The sequence below is a fragment of the Xenopus laevis genome, chromosome 6S, assembly GCF_017654675.1.
Source record: "Xenopus laevis strain J_2021 chromosome 6S, Xenopus_laevis_v10.1, whole genome shotgun sequence".
NCBI classification, from domain to species: Eukaryota; Metazoa; Chordata; class Amphibia; order Anura; family Pipidae; genus Xenopus; species Xenopus laevis.
In genome coordinates this window covers 3591653-3607662 of record NC_054382.1, presented here as the reverse complement: position 1 = coordinate 3607662, position 16010 = coordinate 3591653, and the positions used below count along the sequence as shown (strand labels likewise).

General features: G+C 41.7%; 1 protein-coding gene across 2 annotated transcripts in view; it reads left to right on the top strand.

Moving 5' to 3' along the window:
* Window positions 1-16010, top strand: part of nbeal2.S (neurobeachin like 2 S homeolog) — an 84343-nt gene continuing 68333 nt past the window's right edge. Inside the window, exon 1 of one of the 2 annotated variants that reach the window (XM_041567319.1) lies at window positions 1-433. In XM_041567319.1, the coding sequence (XP_041423253.1) occupies window positions 383-433 (51 nt within the window). In that variant the 5' untranslated portion in view covers window positions 1-382. Of the gene's footprint in view, window positions 434-613; window positions 1229-16010 lie in introns of those variants that run through there. The other variant, XM_041567320.1, reaches the window with a different exon arrangement.

Genomic DNA, 16010 nt, shown 5'->3' with positions numbered 1-16010 from the left:
ACCTGAGAGAGACACACACCTGTACAGCCGCTCACCTGAGAGAGACACAAGTTCCCCTCAGTGTAGAGTTGAGCGCAGGGAAGGAGCTGCAGTACCGCACTTGGCCATATAGAGAGGGGGGCGCGCTGGCACCAGACTAGAGGATTGGGGAGGAGGAGGGGACAAGTTCGCACCTTAGTGTGTGAGTGTCTGTCAGCCCCAGACCTGCCCTCCCCCGGGACTCAGTCGGACTCACCTTCCGCTCTGCCTGCGCTACACCTGCTGGGCCAGCCCACTGCGCGGAAATGGGGGTGAAGGGGCGGTAACCGTGAAATACGGAGAGCTCTGAGCGCAGCCCGAGGAAGAGGAAGAAGCTGCAGAAGCGACAGGAGAGCGGGGGAGGATGTCATCCAAGGAGCGGCTGTACGAGCTGTGGCTTCTCTACTTCACTAAGGTGAGGGCTCGCCACCTGTTCTACCCGGGGGTGTGTCTCTAGTACTGGGGGAGGGGCCAGCTGAGACGCACACACCTCCCCCACTGTGGGGCAATAAGGCTCCTGTCTGTTTCCCAGCCACTCCCTGCAACCCTCACACTCCCTGCAACCCTCACACCCCCTGCAACCCTCACACCCAACTGTGGGAGGGGCCGGGGAGTCAGACTGCAGGGAGCAGCCGGGGTGCTGGGAGTAGGGGTGTCAGGGCTCAGGGGTTCCCTCTACGTTTTATACAAGGGACTGAGAGCCAGAGCTGATGTGTGGGTGTCAGGGCTGATGTGTGGGTGCTAGGGCAGCAGTGTGGGTGTCAGGACTGATGTGTGGGTGTCAGGGCAGCAGTGTGTGTGAGTAAGTGGCAGGTTAAGGTGATTGGGAGGACAAGGTATTAGCGGTGGGAGGGGAAGGGACTGGCAGGTGTTGGTGTCAGAGTTGGGTGCTGTAATGTTTGGGGTGAGGGGGGAGCCTGTGGTGTAAGAACATGTTGCTGTGTGATCTCATCTGACAGATCATATTAGATCCTATGTGTGTGGGCAGATTGGGCGTGCTGGTGCTTCACGACTGGCAGGACAGGCTGCTCCCTGATTTATAGAAACAAAACAAAGTGGTGCTGCTCGATTGCATGACGTGACATCAGGAAGAAGTGTTAGCTCTGGTTCCACAAGAGATGCCCCTTATAATTAGCTGATCCCATCACAGAGTCGTGCCATGCTGCTGCACCCTCCCTGCCCCCTTCCCCGGGACCCGACGCTGAGCAAGGTAGGGAGACTTCTCTTTGTTCTCTCCTTCCTTTCTACCATGTGCTGTTTGATTTGGCTGCTGCCACGGGAGCTGACAGTTAACCCTGGCGGCACATGGTGATTGCTGAGCTGCTCAGAGCACAGTCTTTACTTATTCATTCCTCTCTGGCACAGCGTGGGTTACATAAGTGACAAGCCAAGATTTCGGATTCTCTGCGCCTTATTGGCGACCAATTAACTTGTGTTTAGCACCTGACCCACTAGATTCCGCCTCACCCACATTGCGCCCACATCTGTAGCAAACCAGGGCTTCAACCTGTACTGAGTTATCCACCAAATTATTCAATCATTCAGCTGCTGCTTGCACAATAATAGCCAGTATGGGGCTCCTGCTTTTGTTCAACCAGGCTGTCAGGGGATGCTGGGAGTTGTAGTTCAGTGATGACTGTAGGGCTGAATATGATGGAAAAGAATGTCCAACAATGACATAATACATTTAGGGGCAAAGTGTGAATTTAGAACTCACCCCAATAAAACTCACTCACTGTCTATTTATTCCTGTGGGATTTTTACAATCATATTTATCAATGGAGTTCACCATTTGATAAATATGCTTTTAAAAATCCCACAGGAATAAATAGATAGTGAGTGAGTTCTAAATTCACACTAAGGGGCACATTTACAAAGCTCGAGTGAAGGATTCGAATTAAAAAAATGTTGAATTTCGAAGTGTTTTTTGGGCTACTTCGACCATCGAATGGGCTAGTTCGACCTTCGACTACGACTATGAATCGAACGTTTCGAACTAAAAATCGTTCGACTATTCGACCATTCGATAGTCGAAGTACTGTCTCTTTAAGAAAAACTTCGACCCCCTAGTTCGGCAGCTAAAAGCCACCGAACTCAATGTTAGCCTATGGGGAAGGTCCCCATAGGCTTGCCTGTGCTTTTTTGATCGAAGGATATTCCTTCGATCGTTGTATTAAAATCCTTCGAATCGTTCGATTCGAAGGATTTAATCGTTCGATCGAACGAAGGATTAGCGATAAATCGTTCGACTTCGATATTCGAAGTCAAACGATTTTAGTTCCTAGTCGAATATCGAGGGTTAATTAACCCTTGATATTCGACCCTTAGTAAATCTGCCCCTAAATCTGCCCCTTAGACTGATCTGCATCAAAGTTGCACATGATTTGGTGAAGCAGTAAATTCCGGCTCAATATCGGAGCTACAGGAATGTCCCTACACACTCCCTATTTGCCCCGGGGGCTTTGTTTTGTCTGGCTACTCTAATAATGCAGTTTCTGAGCAATAAAGGTGCTGCAGCTTGTCCCAGCCAGGAGCTCAGATCACTCAGGGGGGGGTAATAGGTTCAACAGGTAACTGCCAAGAGTTGGACCTCCCCAAAAAAAAGAAAAAAAAATGTAATTTGGGTGCTGGCATCTTAACACAGTTGCACAAATCTAGCGACACTCCATTGAAGTGGAACAATTTCAGCTGTTGACTGTGTGAACTGCCCCATAGGGAATAATGAAAACGAACTAACTAGCAACTGTCACACAGTAAGTATAAATGCTTCCTGCAATAGGATTAGCCCTTATGGGGAAACGACGGGCACTGTTTGTACATAAGCTACAGCCTCTCCCAGTGTGGTGCCCCCCTCCAGCCCTTCTCACGTTTATGGGTGCCCCTGAGCTTCTGTTGTCTGTCCAGTCAATGTCATTCTATAAAACATTCAGATTTAGTTTCTCTGTGATCCCCCGTCTCATGGGTGTCCGTGTGGGTTTGATATTTCATCAGAGTGTTTGGCTCGGTGCTAAGGATTCTGGGTAGTCAGCGAATGGTATCACTTACCGGCTCTGGTTCTTGGGGTGTCCCAGTTATGATTGTCCCATGAGTGGGTGGGGTCCCACTACAACAGACTTGATAGAACTGACTGGGAAATGTGATAGAGCCCCAGGGAATGAAGTACAATGTTCTTTAAACACTATTTTCTTTCTATAAATAAAAGAATAAATGTAAATCTATTAAACGAGCAAGTTTTGGGGCTTCCTGGGCGGAGCTTTCACGTCTCCAATAAACAACAATAAGGAATGTGACTGTAGTGTAGTAGTTATAGGATAATACTAATTAAGTGATATTATACAGGATAATACTAATACAGTGATATTATACAGGATAATACTAATTAAGTGATATTATACAGGATAATACTAATACAGTGATATTATACAGGATAATACTAATTAAGTGATATTATACAGGATAATACTAATACAGTGATATTATAAAGGATAATACTAATTAAGTGATATTATACAGGATAATACTAATACAGTGATATTATACAGGATAATACTAATACAGTGATATTATAAAGGATAATACTAATTAAGTGATATTATACAGGATAATACTAATACAGTGATATTATAAAGGATAATACTAATAAAGTGATATAAGTGATTATAAAGGATAATAGTAATAAACTGATATTATACAGGATAATAGTAATAAACTGATATTATACAGGATAATACTAATACAGTGAAATTAAAAAAGATAATACTAATACAGTGATATTATAAAGGATAATACTAATAAAGTGATATTATACAGGATAATACTAATAAAGTAATATTATACAGGAAAATACTAATAAAGTGATATTATACAGGATAATACTAATTAAGTAACATTATAAAGGATAATACTAATAAAGTGATATTATAAAGTATAATAGTAATAAACTGATATTATAAAAAAGGATAAACCTAATAAAGTGATATTATACAGGATAATACTAATACAGTGATATTATACAGGATAATACTAATACAGTGATATTATAAAGGATAATACTAATTAAGTGATATTATACAGGATAATACTAATACAGTGATATTATAAAGGATAATACTAATAAAGTGATATAAGTGATTATAAAGGATAATAGTAATAAACTGATATTATACAGGATAATAGTAATAAACTGATATTATACAGGATAATACTAATACAGTGAAATTAAAAAAGATAATACTAATACAGTGATATTATAAAGGATAATACTAATAAAGTGATATTATACAGGATAATACTAATAAAGTAATATTATACAGGAAAATACTAATAAAGTGATATTATACAGGATAATACTAATTAAGTAACATTATAAAGGATAATACTAATAAAGTGATATTATAAAGTATAATAGTAATAAACTGATATTATAAAAAAGGATAAACCTAATAAAGTGATATTATACAGGATAATACTAATAAAGTAACATTATAAAGGATAATACTAATAAAGTGATATTATAAAGCATAATACTAAAAGTGATATTAAAAAGGATAATACTAATTAAGTGATATTTTACAGGATAATACTAATACAGTGATATTATAAAGGATAATAGTAATAAAGTGATATTATAAAGGATAATACTAATAAAGTGATATTATACAGGATAATACTAATAAAGTAATATTATACAGGAAAACCCTACAAATTATGGCTTTTAGAAAACAATTATATGGGTCCTGTTACACTAACCAGTATGTGGGCAGATGTGAACAGCGGTGATTGGCTGCTTGTGACTCAGTGTCCTGCCAGCCAATAGCTTGTGATCTCTTTTACTTGAATGAGTTTCATATCATCCATATTGGCACAGGCCACCTGACATTATTATAGATATTTCCAGTTCTTCTGTGGTACTGACTGAGGAAAGGAGGTTTCATTGTATTGGGCCCGAGGATCTTGGGGAGAAAGGCTGTTCGGCTGAAAACTTTAGTAGATGAGAACAGTGATGGGTGCCTGATTGCTCATAGTCTGTACAGAAAGATAACTTAAACTATGGCAGCATAGGTATTCCCTGTACTAAGCACAATTCAGCAGGAACAGTCCCTAAGTTTGCTCATAGTCTGTACAGAGAGATCCCATAAAACTATGGCAGCATAGGTATTCCTCTGTACTAAGCACAATTCAGCAGGAACAGTCCCTAAGTTTGCTCATAGTCTGTACAGAGAGATCCCATAAAACTATGACAGCATAGGTATTCCCTGTACTAAGCACAATTCAGCAGGAACAGTCCCTTAAGTTTGCTCATAGTCTGTACAGAGAGATCCCATAAAACTATAGCAGCATAGGTATTCCCTGTACTAAGCACAATTCAGCAGGAACAGCCCCTAAGTTTGCTCATAATCTGTACAGAGAGATCCCATAAAACTATGACAGCATAGGTATTCCCTGTACTAAGCACAATTGAGCAGGAACAGTCTCCTAAGTTTGCTCATAGTCTGTACAGAGAGATCCCATAAAACTATGGCAGCATAGGTATTCTCTGTACTAAGCACAATTCAGCAGGAACAGTCCCCTAAGTTTACTCATAGTCTGTACAGAGAGATCCCATAAAACTATGGCAGCATAAGTATTCCCTGTACTAAGCACAATTCAGCAGGAACAGCCCTCTAAGTTTGCTCATAGACTGTACAAAACTTTCTTTAAAAAGGACTTTTAAGTTAACTTCTGCAGTTTGTTCCCTATGTAATGCTAAAGCAGCGAGTAAGTAAGTCTGCATCACTAAAGGCTGCACCAGATATTGTCCTTATTTACACGCATTGTCCTCCCTGACCACAAAAGTCATGCTAAAGATAGGAATAAAGGAACAGATGTAGGAGCGGCCATCTTGCTGTCTACACAGTTGGTTCTGACTTTAAGTGAATTAACCCCTGGCTCGCCCCCTGAACGCTGAGCTGACCAATAGGACAGGCCCAAGTCTAATAAAAGAACTGCACTCACGGTCGCTTATCTCTTTCCGAAGTCGCCTCCCTCGGGGCTGGAAAGTCGTTTAACATTCAAATTCCTCTGCTCATTTCCTTTCAGGATGCAACAGCCTTCTCTAGATTAAAGGGCCTCCTTTCCAAAATGTGTATATATACCAGTCTTTCCCTATGTGTATATATATATATACCAGTCTTTCCCTATGTGTATATATATATACCAGTCTTTCCCTATGTGTATCTCTATGTGTATATATACCAGTCTTTCCCTATGTGTATATATATATATATACCAGTCTTTCCCTATGTGTATATATATATATACCAGTCTTTCCCTATGTGTATATATATATATACCAGTCTTTCCCTATGTGTATATATATATACCAGTCTTTCCCTATGTGTATCTCTATGTGTATATATACCAGTCTTTCCCTATGTGTATATATATATATACCAGTCTTTCCCTATGTGTATATATATATACCAGTCTTTCCCTATGTGTATCTCTATGTGTATATATACCAGTCTTTCCCTATGTGTATATATATATATACCAGTCTTTCCCTATGTGTATATATATATACCAGTCTTTCCCTATGTGTATCTCTATGTGTATATATACCAGTCTTTCCCTATGTGTGAATATATGTCAAATATTCCACAGATACTGCTGAGAAATGTATCAAGTAAATGTAGCAAATTATAACAGGTTTTTTCCCCAAATTTTTTTGGGAAAATAGTAAAAAATAGATGGAAAACTATTGGAAAAGGTATTTGTTTATGGTGAATAATCTGAAAACAACTGAACTTAAAAAAAAAAGTATTTGGAAGGTGAACAACCCCTATGTGTGACCATTGGGTGTAGCTGCCGTGTGCTTGTTGGTAAATATTTTGCTTATTTCATAAAAAAAACCCTAATTAGCATCTGTTTGACAGAAAACAAATCAACAACAATGTTGTGTTTCCCTTTAAATGTGTCTGTGTGTGTATATATATGTGTGTGTGTGTGTATATATATGTGTGTGTGTGTGTATATATATATATATATATATATATATATATATATGTGTGTGTGTGTAACTTCACCCTGTATTGAGTCACTGCCAGGGGCCCATTGTATTTTGCAAAGTGACCGTTGGTTGTGACACAAACACACAAGCTTTACACAATACATCTCCCAGTTAAGGTTTGGGAGCTGAAAGTGAAATAGGAACAGATACACGGGACGTCACGTTTGTGTCTGTGAGTGAGAATCCAACCAAATACTCACAAGGGGCCTAGTCATTTGCACTCTGGCTTTGTGATTATTCACTTGTGCTGTGTATTGTAGTGTCAACACAAAAATGTCCACTAGGTAAGGGATGTCCTCCTACTGTAGGTCTGTAACCATTTAGTGGCCTCTAGTGGCTTCTTGGCTGTATTTTTAGTAGTGTCTTAGCAGTTCTTGTAGTAACATTGTGTCTTTGCACTTCTCTTAGAAGAGTCTTTGCCATTCTCTTAATAACGTTTTTGTCGTTCTCCTAGTAAAGTCTTTGCCATTCTCATAGTAAAGTCTTTGCTGTTCCTGTTCTCCTAGTAAAGTCTTAACCGTTCTCATAGTGAAGTCTTTGCCGTTCTCCTAGTAAAGTCTTTGCTGTTCTAGTAAAGTTGTTGCCGTTCCCTTTCTCCTAGTAAAGTCTTTGCCGTTCTCCTAGTAAAGTCTTTGCCATTCTCCTAGTAAAGTATTTGCCATTCTCCTAGTAAAGTCTTTGCCGTTCTCCTAGTAAAGTCTTTGCAATTCTCCTAGTAAAGTCTTTGCTGTTCTCCTAGTAAAGTCTCCTAGTAAAGTCTTTGCCATTCTCCTAGTACTGTCATTCCATTGGTCCTGTGCTGGGGCAGCCTGAGCCTCTACTGTGGGACAAGTTTAGGGGACTTTCCCTTCCTGTGTTTGGGCCAATCAAAATACGGCACACAAGCCTAAGGTTGTAAGGGTGTCACCAGTCATTTTTCCCACGAGATTTCCAGCGAATTGGAGCTTAAAGGCGGGAGGTGAAATTCATTGGCTGTATTTACTTTGCCTTGTGTTTGAATTAAAGGCAGGGCCTGTCTTGTGGCAAACGCCAAGCTGCTCAGATCTCTGGTAGTACAGGTATGGGACCTGTTATCCAGAATGCTCGGGACCTGGGGGTTTTTCGGATAATGGATCTTTCCATAATTTGGATCTTCGTACCTTAAGTCTACTAGAAAATCATGGATACCTTACTAAACCTAAACCTGACTGTTTTGCCAACCTCACATCTCAGCCTGTCAGTTAGTTTCTAATGCTAATGGACTCCTGCTGCACAAATATGGCGGCCCCCTCATACAGGAACATGGGTACTAGGAAAAGTAATGTAAAAGCATCAGGCAAATACTTTTATGGCAAAATTATAAATAGATAAATAGATAACACAGCAGCGCCGCACCCCAAAGGCTTATATTGTGTGCACCCATTTGTGTTTTTTAGAAGCACAGCCTGAGGCATTAAGCCGTGTTGCCGTGGCTAGAACACAAGCATTTTCATTTTATGGTGTTACTGTTTCTTTAAACAACTGAAATACTACAAGGAGTGTGATTGGGGGGTGGTAACACCGGGCTTAGGACCCCAGCCATGTGAATGTGCCCTATAAAACTGCCAGTACATGGATGAGCAATGACAGTTGGCTCCACCATTCTCAATGGAGCCACCAGCCAACTGCCATATTTATAGCGCTAACACATTCATATATCATATATTGATTCATATATTATCCAGAAAATTTGAATCCCTACAAAAATGGGCCATTATTATCAGATCTGGATGCCCCCCACCCACTTTGGTTGGTAATGTAAAAAGCCCCAATCATATCCAAGGGCCCATCTTTGAGTATAAGGAGTCGATACCATGTTCTGAAAGTCTGTAAACTAATCTACTTAACTGCCAACTGCCAACTGCCAGACTGCTGTAAACATCCCGCAGTCTTAGGACTGGGCTTCTTCTGATTCTCTTCCATGCCATAGATTGCTGGGGACCAATACAGATAGAAGAGGTTTTGGAAGAAGGGCCCTGGACCTGTGCTTGAGTGGAAAACCCATAAATCAGGGTATATATAGAAAATGAGTAACCATGCCAGTCTCTAGCAGCAGTGTGTGATACAGGGACCCAGAGGTGCTGTCTCTGCTCTGCCCAGAACTGATCCTTTAGGAACGGCTGAATTGCTTCTATGTGTGTTAGAGTATCTGTCCTGCCCAGAACTGATCCTTTAGGAAGGACTGAATTGCTTCTAAATGTGTTGGAGTCTCTGTCCTGCCCAGAACTGATCCTTTAGGAATGGCTGAATTGCTTCTATGTGTTAGAGTCTCCGTCCTGCCCAGAACTGATCATTTAGGAACAGCTGAATTGCTTCTATATGTGTTAGAGTCTCTGTCCTGCCCAGAACCAATCCTTTAGGAAGGGCTGAATTGCTTCTATATGTGTTAGAGTCTCTGTCCTGCCCAGAACCAATCCTTTAGGAAGGGCTGAATTGCTTCTTTGTGTGTTAGTCTGTTAGAGTCTGGGACAAGCAGCTTTGTGACATTGCAGTAAGTGCAGGTGTGGGCGAGTGTCACCTATTTGCACACAGGAGGGTGAGTTTTGGGTGGGGAGAAGGTCACACAAGAGGAGTGGTACCTGCTATTGTGAGTGAGATCCATATGTACCTGCCTGGGGCTCTTCTGCTGCTGCTGTCAGAATATTGAGCTTTTATTGCTCACACTTCCACTGATGTGTAACCAGCAAATCCAGCTATAAATGGGCTCAGGCTCTAGTGGGTCATCATTCTGTGCTGCACACGGGTTCTTATTATACGGCAAATGATTTAGGCCAGAATTCCCACTGAACGTGAGGAGATATAATGAGATCCTCTTCATCATGCTGTGCTGCCTGTGCTCTTGGGCATTATATTTAAAGGGATACTGTCATGGGACAAAAAAATATTTTTCAAAACACATCAGTTAATAGTGCTGCTCCAGCAGAATTCTGCACTGGAAACCATTTCTCAAAACAACAAATTGATTTTTTTTAGATTTCATTTTGAAATCTGACATGGGGTTAGACATATTGTCAGTTTCACAGCTGCCCCAAGTCATGTGACTTGTGCTCTGATAAATTTCAGTCACTCTTTACTGCTGTACTGCAAGTTGGACTGATATCACCCCCTCCCTCCCCCCCCCAGCAGCCAAACAACAGAACAATGGGACGGTAACCAGATAACAGCCCCTAAAGTTCCCCATAGAACCACCGATTTTAGTCTGACAAATCCTTTGAAATTATCGTGCGGTTAGTGGGATTCGAACGATCGACCATCTTATGATTTTTCGGCCGACATCTGTCAGGAAATTGATCAGCCAGGTTAAAAAATCTTTGTCGGTCCCAGCGCAATTTATCTATGTTTGCAGGGCCAAGCAGGCAGCTCCCCTTTGTTTTCCTGCCAAATTGGTCTTTTTAGTTGATGGTAAATTCATACAATCGTTACGAGAAAATCGTGGTCTCACGATGAGGATCTGATCTTTTAAAAATCTCAACATCTTTGGCCAGCTTAACACAAGATAACAGCTGCCTGGTAGATCTAAGAACAGCACTCAATAGTAAAATCCAGGTCCCACTGAGACACATTCAGTTACATTGAGTAGGAGAAACAACAGCCTGCCAGAAAGCAGTTCCATCTAGGGTTGCCACCCGGCCGGTATTTTACCGGCCTAGCCGGTAAAACACCTGCGGGGGCTGGTATTACAGATTTACTGGCAATGTAGCTGCTGGTAATTTGTAATACCCTTAACAAAAGGCCTTGCCCTCTGGTGGAAACTTACCGTTTCTATCCCCCCTGAGCGTTGTGGCCCCGCCCCTTTTGTGGCTCGACTGCACCCCTTTTTGCATCACGGTCCGCCCCTTTAGTTCCTGCCCTCCCCGCTGGCCAGTAAAAATATTTTACAAAGGTGGCAACCCTAGTTCCATCCTAAAGTGCTGGCTCTTTCTGAAATCACATGACCAGGCAAAATGAGCTGAGATGCACCTACACACCAATATTACAACTAAATACACTTGCTGGTTCAGGAACGACATTTTAAATTGTACAGTCAATTATTTGCAGTGTAAACAGTGTCATTTAGAAATAACAACAACATCATAAAAATCATGACGGAATCTCTTTAAAGATAAATCATTAAAGAAAAACCAACACAATGCAGCCTGTGAAATGGATTTGTCTTTGTACAAGACTCACTATCCCTTTAATTGCAGGGTGTGCGAGTCAGGTGTCACTTTAACCCTTCACTTACACAACCTCCCCATAATGGAATAGGAACTACACTCCCCCCATGGAAAGGAAGCAGAGACAGGTACAGACATATACACATTATACTGCACACGTATGGAATGGGACAGTATTATTTGCCCTTTAATCCTTGAAATCTCTGCATAGTCCCAGGGGCAAACTACTTCCTTGTGATCATTTATTCCCACGTACAATTAATCAGGCCCATTTATGTTACACAATGGAAATCCTTTTGTATTTGTGCGTTTGTCTTGCCCTGTCCCCACCCAGGCTTCAGGCCTGTTACCTGTATAAGTGCAAATCAGACATTTCTGGCAGGTAATTAGACAACTCATTATTGTGATTGGAGGAGCCTGTGACTTTGGTGCTGTCGCCTCATCCCTTCTATAACAACTGCTGCACCTCAGTTACACCAGTTACACAACATGGAGGGAAAAAACGCAGTTATATTTGAAATCGACACCTTCATAAACATGAGGATGACCAGTAACCTTCGCACTGCCGTATCATTACTGACTTTATTAGGCTACAGGCCCGTGTGTCCCCTGCATTCCCTGGAGAGGCCGGAACATTTCCTTGTGTCACTAATTATTCCAGAGAATAGGAAATCACTGTCTGATTGCAGCAAATACATGAATTTAATTACATGTTCCATCATAAATCAGTTTTCTGGGTCTACAGAGGGTGTTGTTTTATTTGAACAACTTGTAATGTGCTGCTTTATAAATATATAAACTGTCTGGTTATGCCAATAATTAATGGTCCATTCCGCCATCACTTATTCCTGCTGAATTGTGCTTATGGGATCTCTCTGTACAGACTATGAGCAAACTTAGGGACTGTTCCTGCTGAATTGTGCTTAGTACAGGGAATACCTATGCTGCCATAGTTTTATGGGATCTCTCTGTACAGACTATGAGCAAACTTAGGGGCTGTTCCTGCTGAATTGTGCTTAGTACAGGGAATACCTATGCTGCCATAGTTTTATGGGATCTCTCTGTACAGACTATGAGCAAACTTAGGGGACTGTTCCTGCTGAATTGTGCTTAGTACAGGGAATACCTATGCTGCCATAGTTTTATGGGATCTCTCTGTACAGACTATGAGCAAACTTAGGGACTGTTCCTGCTGAATTGTGCTTAGTACAGGGAATACCTATACTGTCATAGTTTTATGGGATCTCTCTGTACAGACTATGAGCAAACTTAGGGGCTGTTCCTGCTGAATTGTGCTTAGTACAGGGAATACCTATGCTGCCATAGTTTTATGGGATCTCTCTGTACAGACTATGAGCAAACTTAGGGACTGTTCCTGCTGAATTGTGCTTAGTACAGGGAATACCTATGCTGCCATAGTTTTATGGGATCTCTCTGTACAGACTATGAGCAAACTTAGGGGCTGTTCCTGCTGAATTGTGCTTAGTACAGGGAATACCTATGCTCCCATAGTTTTATGGGATCTCTCTCTACAGACTATGAGCAAACTTAGGGGCTGTTCCTGCTGAATTTTGCTTAGTACAGGGAATACCTATGCTGCCATAGTTTATGGGATCTCTCTGTACAGACTATGAGCAAACTTAGGGGACTGTTCCTGCTGAATTGTGCTTAGTACAGGGAATACCTATGCTGCCATAGTTTTATGGGATCTCTCTGTACAGACTATGAGCAAACTTAGGGACTGTTCCTGCTGAATTGTGCTTAGTACAGGGAATACCTATACTGTCATAGTTTTATGGGATCTCTCTGTACAGACTATGAGCAAACTTAGGGGCTGTTCCTGCTGAATTGTGCTTAGTACAGGGAATACCTATTCTGCCATAGTTTTATGGGATCTCTCTGTACAGACTATGAGCAAACTTAGGGGCTGTTCCTGCTGAATTGTGCTTAGTACAGGGAATACCTATGCTGCCATAGTTTTATGGGATCTCTCTGTACAGACTATGAGCAAACTTAGGGGCTGTTCCTGCTGAATTGTGCTTAGTACAGGGAATACCTATGCTGCCATAGTTTTATGGGATCTCTCTGTACAGACTATGAGCAAACTTAGGGGCTGTTCCTGCTGAATTGTGCTTAGTACAGGGAATACCTATGCTGCCATAGTTTTATGGGATCTCTCTGTACAGACTATGAGCAAACTTAGGGGACTGTTCCTGCTGAATTGTGCTTAGTACAGGGAATACCTATGCTGCCATAGTTTTATGGGATCTCTCTGTACAGACTATGAGCAAACTTAGGGACTGTTCCTGCTGAATTGTGCTTAGTACAGGGAATACCTATACTGTCATAGTTTTATGGGATCTCTCTGTACAGACTATGAGCAAACTTAGGGGCTGTTCCTGCTGAATTGTGCTTAGTACAGGGAATACCTATGCTGCCATAGTTTTATGGGATCTCTCTGTACAGACTATGAGCAAACTTAGGGACTGTTCCTGCTGAATTGTGCTTAGTACAGGGAATACCTATGCTGCCATAGTTTTATGGGATCTCTCTGTACAGACTATGAGCAAACTTAGGGGCTGTTCCTGCTGAATTGTGCTTAGTACAGGGAATACCTATGCTCCCATAGTTTTATGGGATCTCTCTCTACAGACTATGAGCAAACTTAGGGGCTGTTCCTGCTGAATTTTGCTTAGTACAGGGAATACCTATGCTGCCATAGTTTTATGGGATCTCTCTGTACAGACTATGAGCAAACTTAGGGGACTGTTCCTGCTGAATTGTGCTTAGTACAGGGAATACCTATGCTGCCATAGTTTTATGGGATCTCTCTGTACAGACTATGAGCAAACTTAGGGACTGTTCCTGCTGAATTGTGCTTAGTACAGGGAATACCTATACTGTCATAGTTTTATGGGATCTCTCTGTACAGACTATGAGCAAACTTAGGGGCTGTTCCTGCTGAATTGTGCTTAGTACAGGGAATACCTATTCTGCCATAGTTTTATGGGATCTCTCTGTACAGACTATGAGCAAACTTAGGGGCTGTTCCTGCTGAATTGTGCTTAGTACAGGGAATACCTATGCTGCCATAGTTTTATGGGATCTCTCTGTACAGACTATGAGCAAACTTAGGGGACTGTTCCTGCTGAATTGTGCTTAGTACAGGGAATACCTATGCTGCCATAGTTTTATGGGATCTCTCTGTACAGACTATGAGCAAACTTAGGGACTGTTCCTGCTGAATTGTGCTTAGTACAGGGAATACCTATACTGTCATAGTTTTATGGGATCTCTCTGTACAGACTATGAGCAAACTTAGGGGCTGTTCCTGCTGAATTGTGCTTAGTACAGGGAATACCTATGCTGCCATAGTTTTATGGGATCTCTCTCTACAGACTATGAGCAAACTTAGGGGCTGTTCCTGCTGAATTGTGCTTAGTACAGGGAATACCTATGCTGCCATAGTTTTATGGGATCTCTCTGTACAGACTATGAGCAAACTTAGGGACTGTTCCTGCTGAATTGTGCTTAGTACAGGGAATACCTATGCTGCCATAGTTTAATGGGATCTCTCTGTACAGACTATTAGCAAACTTAGGGACTGTTCCTGCTGAATTGTGCTTAGTACAGGGAATACCTATGCTGCCATAGTTTTATGGGATCTCTCTGTACAGACTATGAGCAAACTTAGGGGACTGTTCCTGCTGAATTGTGCTTAGTACACGGAATACCTATGCTGCCATAGTTTTATGGGATCTCTCTGTACAGACTATGAGCAAACTTAGGGACTGTTCCTGCTGAATTGTGCTTAGTACAGAGGAATACCTATGCTGCCATAGATTTATGGGATCTCTCTCTACAGACTATGAGCAAACTTAGGGGCTGTTCCTGCTGAATTGTGCTTAGTACAGGGAATACCTATGCTGCCATAGTTTTATGGGATCTCTCTGTACAGACTATGAGCAAACTTAGGGACTGTTCCTGCTGAATTGTGCTTAGTACAGGGAATACCTATGCTGCCATAGTTTAATGGGATCTCTCTGTACAGACTATTAGCAAACTTAGGGACTGTTCCTGCTGAATTGTGCTTAGTACAGGGAATACCTATGCTGCCATAGTTTTATGGGATCTCTCTGTACAGACTATGAGCAAACTTAGGGGACTGTTCCTGCTGAATTGTGCTTAGTACACGGAATACCTATGCTGCCATAGTTTTATGGGATCTCTCTGTACAGACTATGAGCAAACTTAGGGACTGTTCCTGCTGAATTGTGCTTAGTACAGAGGAATACCTATGCTGCCATAGATTTATGGGATCTCTCTCTACAGACTATGAGCAAACTTAGGGGCTGTTCCTGCTGAATTGTGCTTAGTACAGGGAATACCTATGCTGCCATAGTTTTATGGGATCTCTCTGTACAGACTATGAGCAAACTTAGGGACTGTTCCTGCTGAATTGTGCTTAGTACAGGGAATACCTATGCTGCCATAGTTTTATGGGATCTCTCTGTACAGACTATGAGCAAACTTAGGGACTGTTCCTGCTGAATTGTGCTTAGTACAGGGAATACCTATGCTGCCATAGTTTTATGGGATTTCTCTGTACAGACTATGAGCAAACTTATGGGTTGTTCCTGCTGAATTGTGCTTAGTACAGGGGATACCTATGCTGCCATAGTTTTATGGGATTTCTCTGTACAGACTATGAGCAAACTTATGGGTTGTTCCTGCTGAATTGTGCTTAGTACAGGGAAATATCGCTGTGG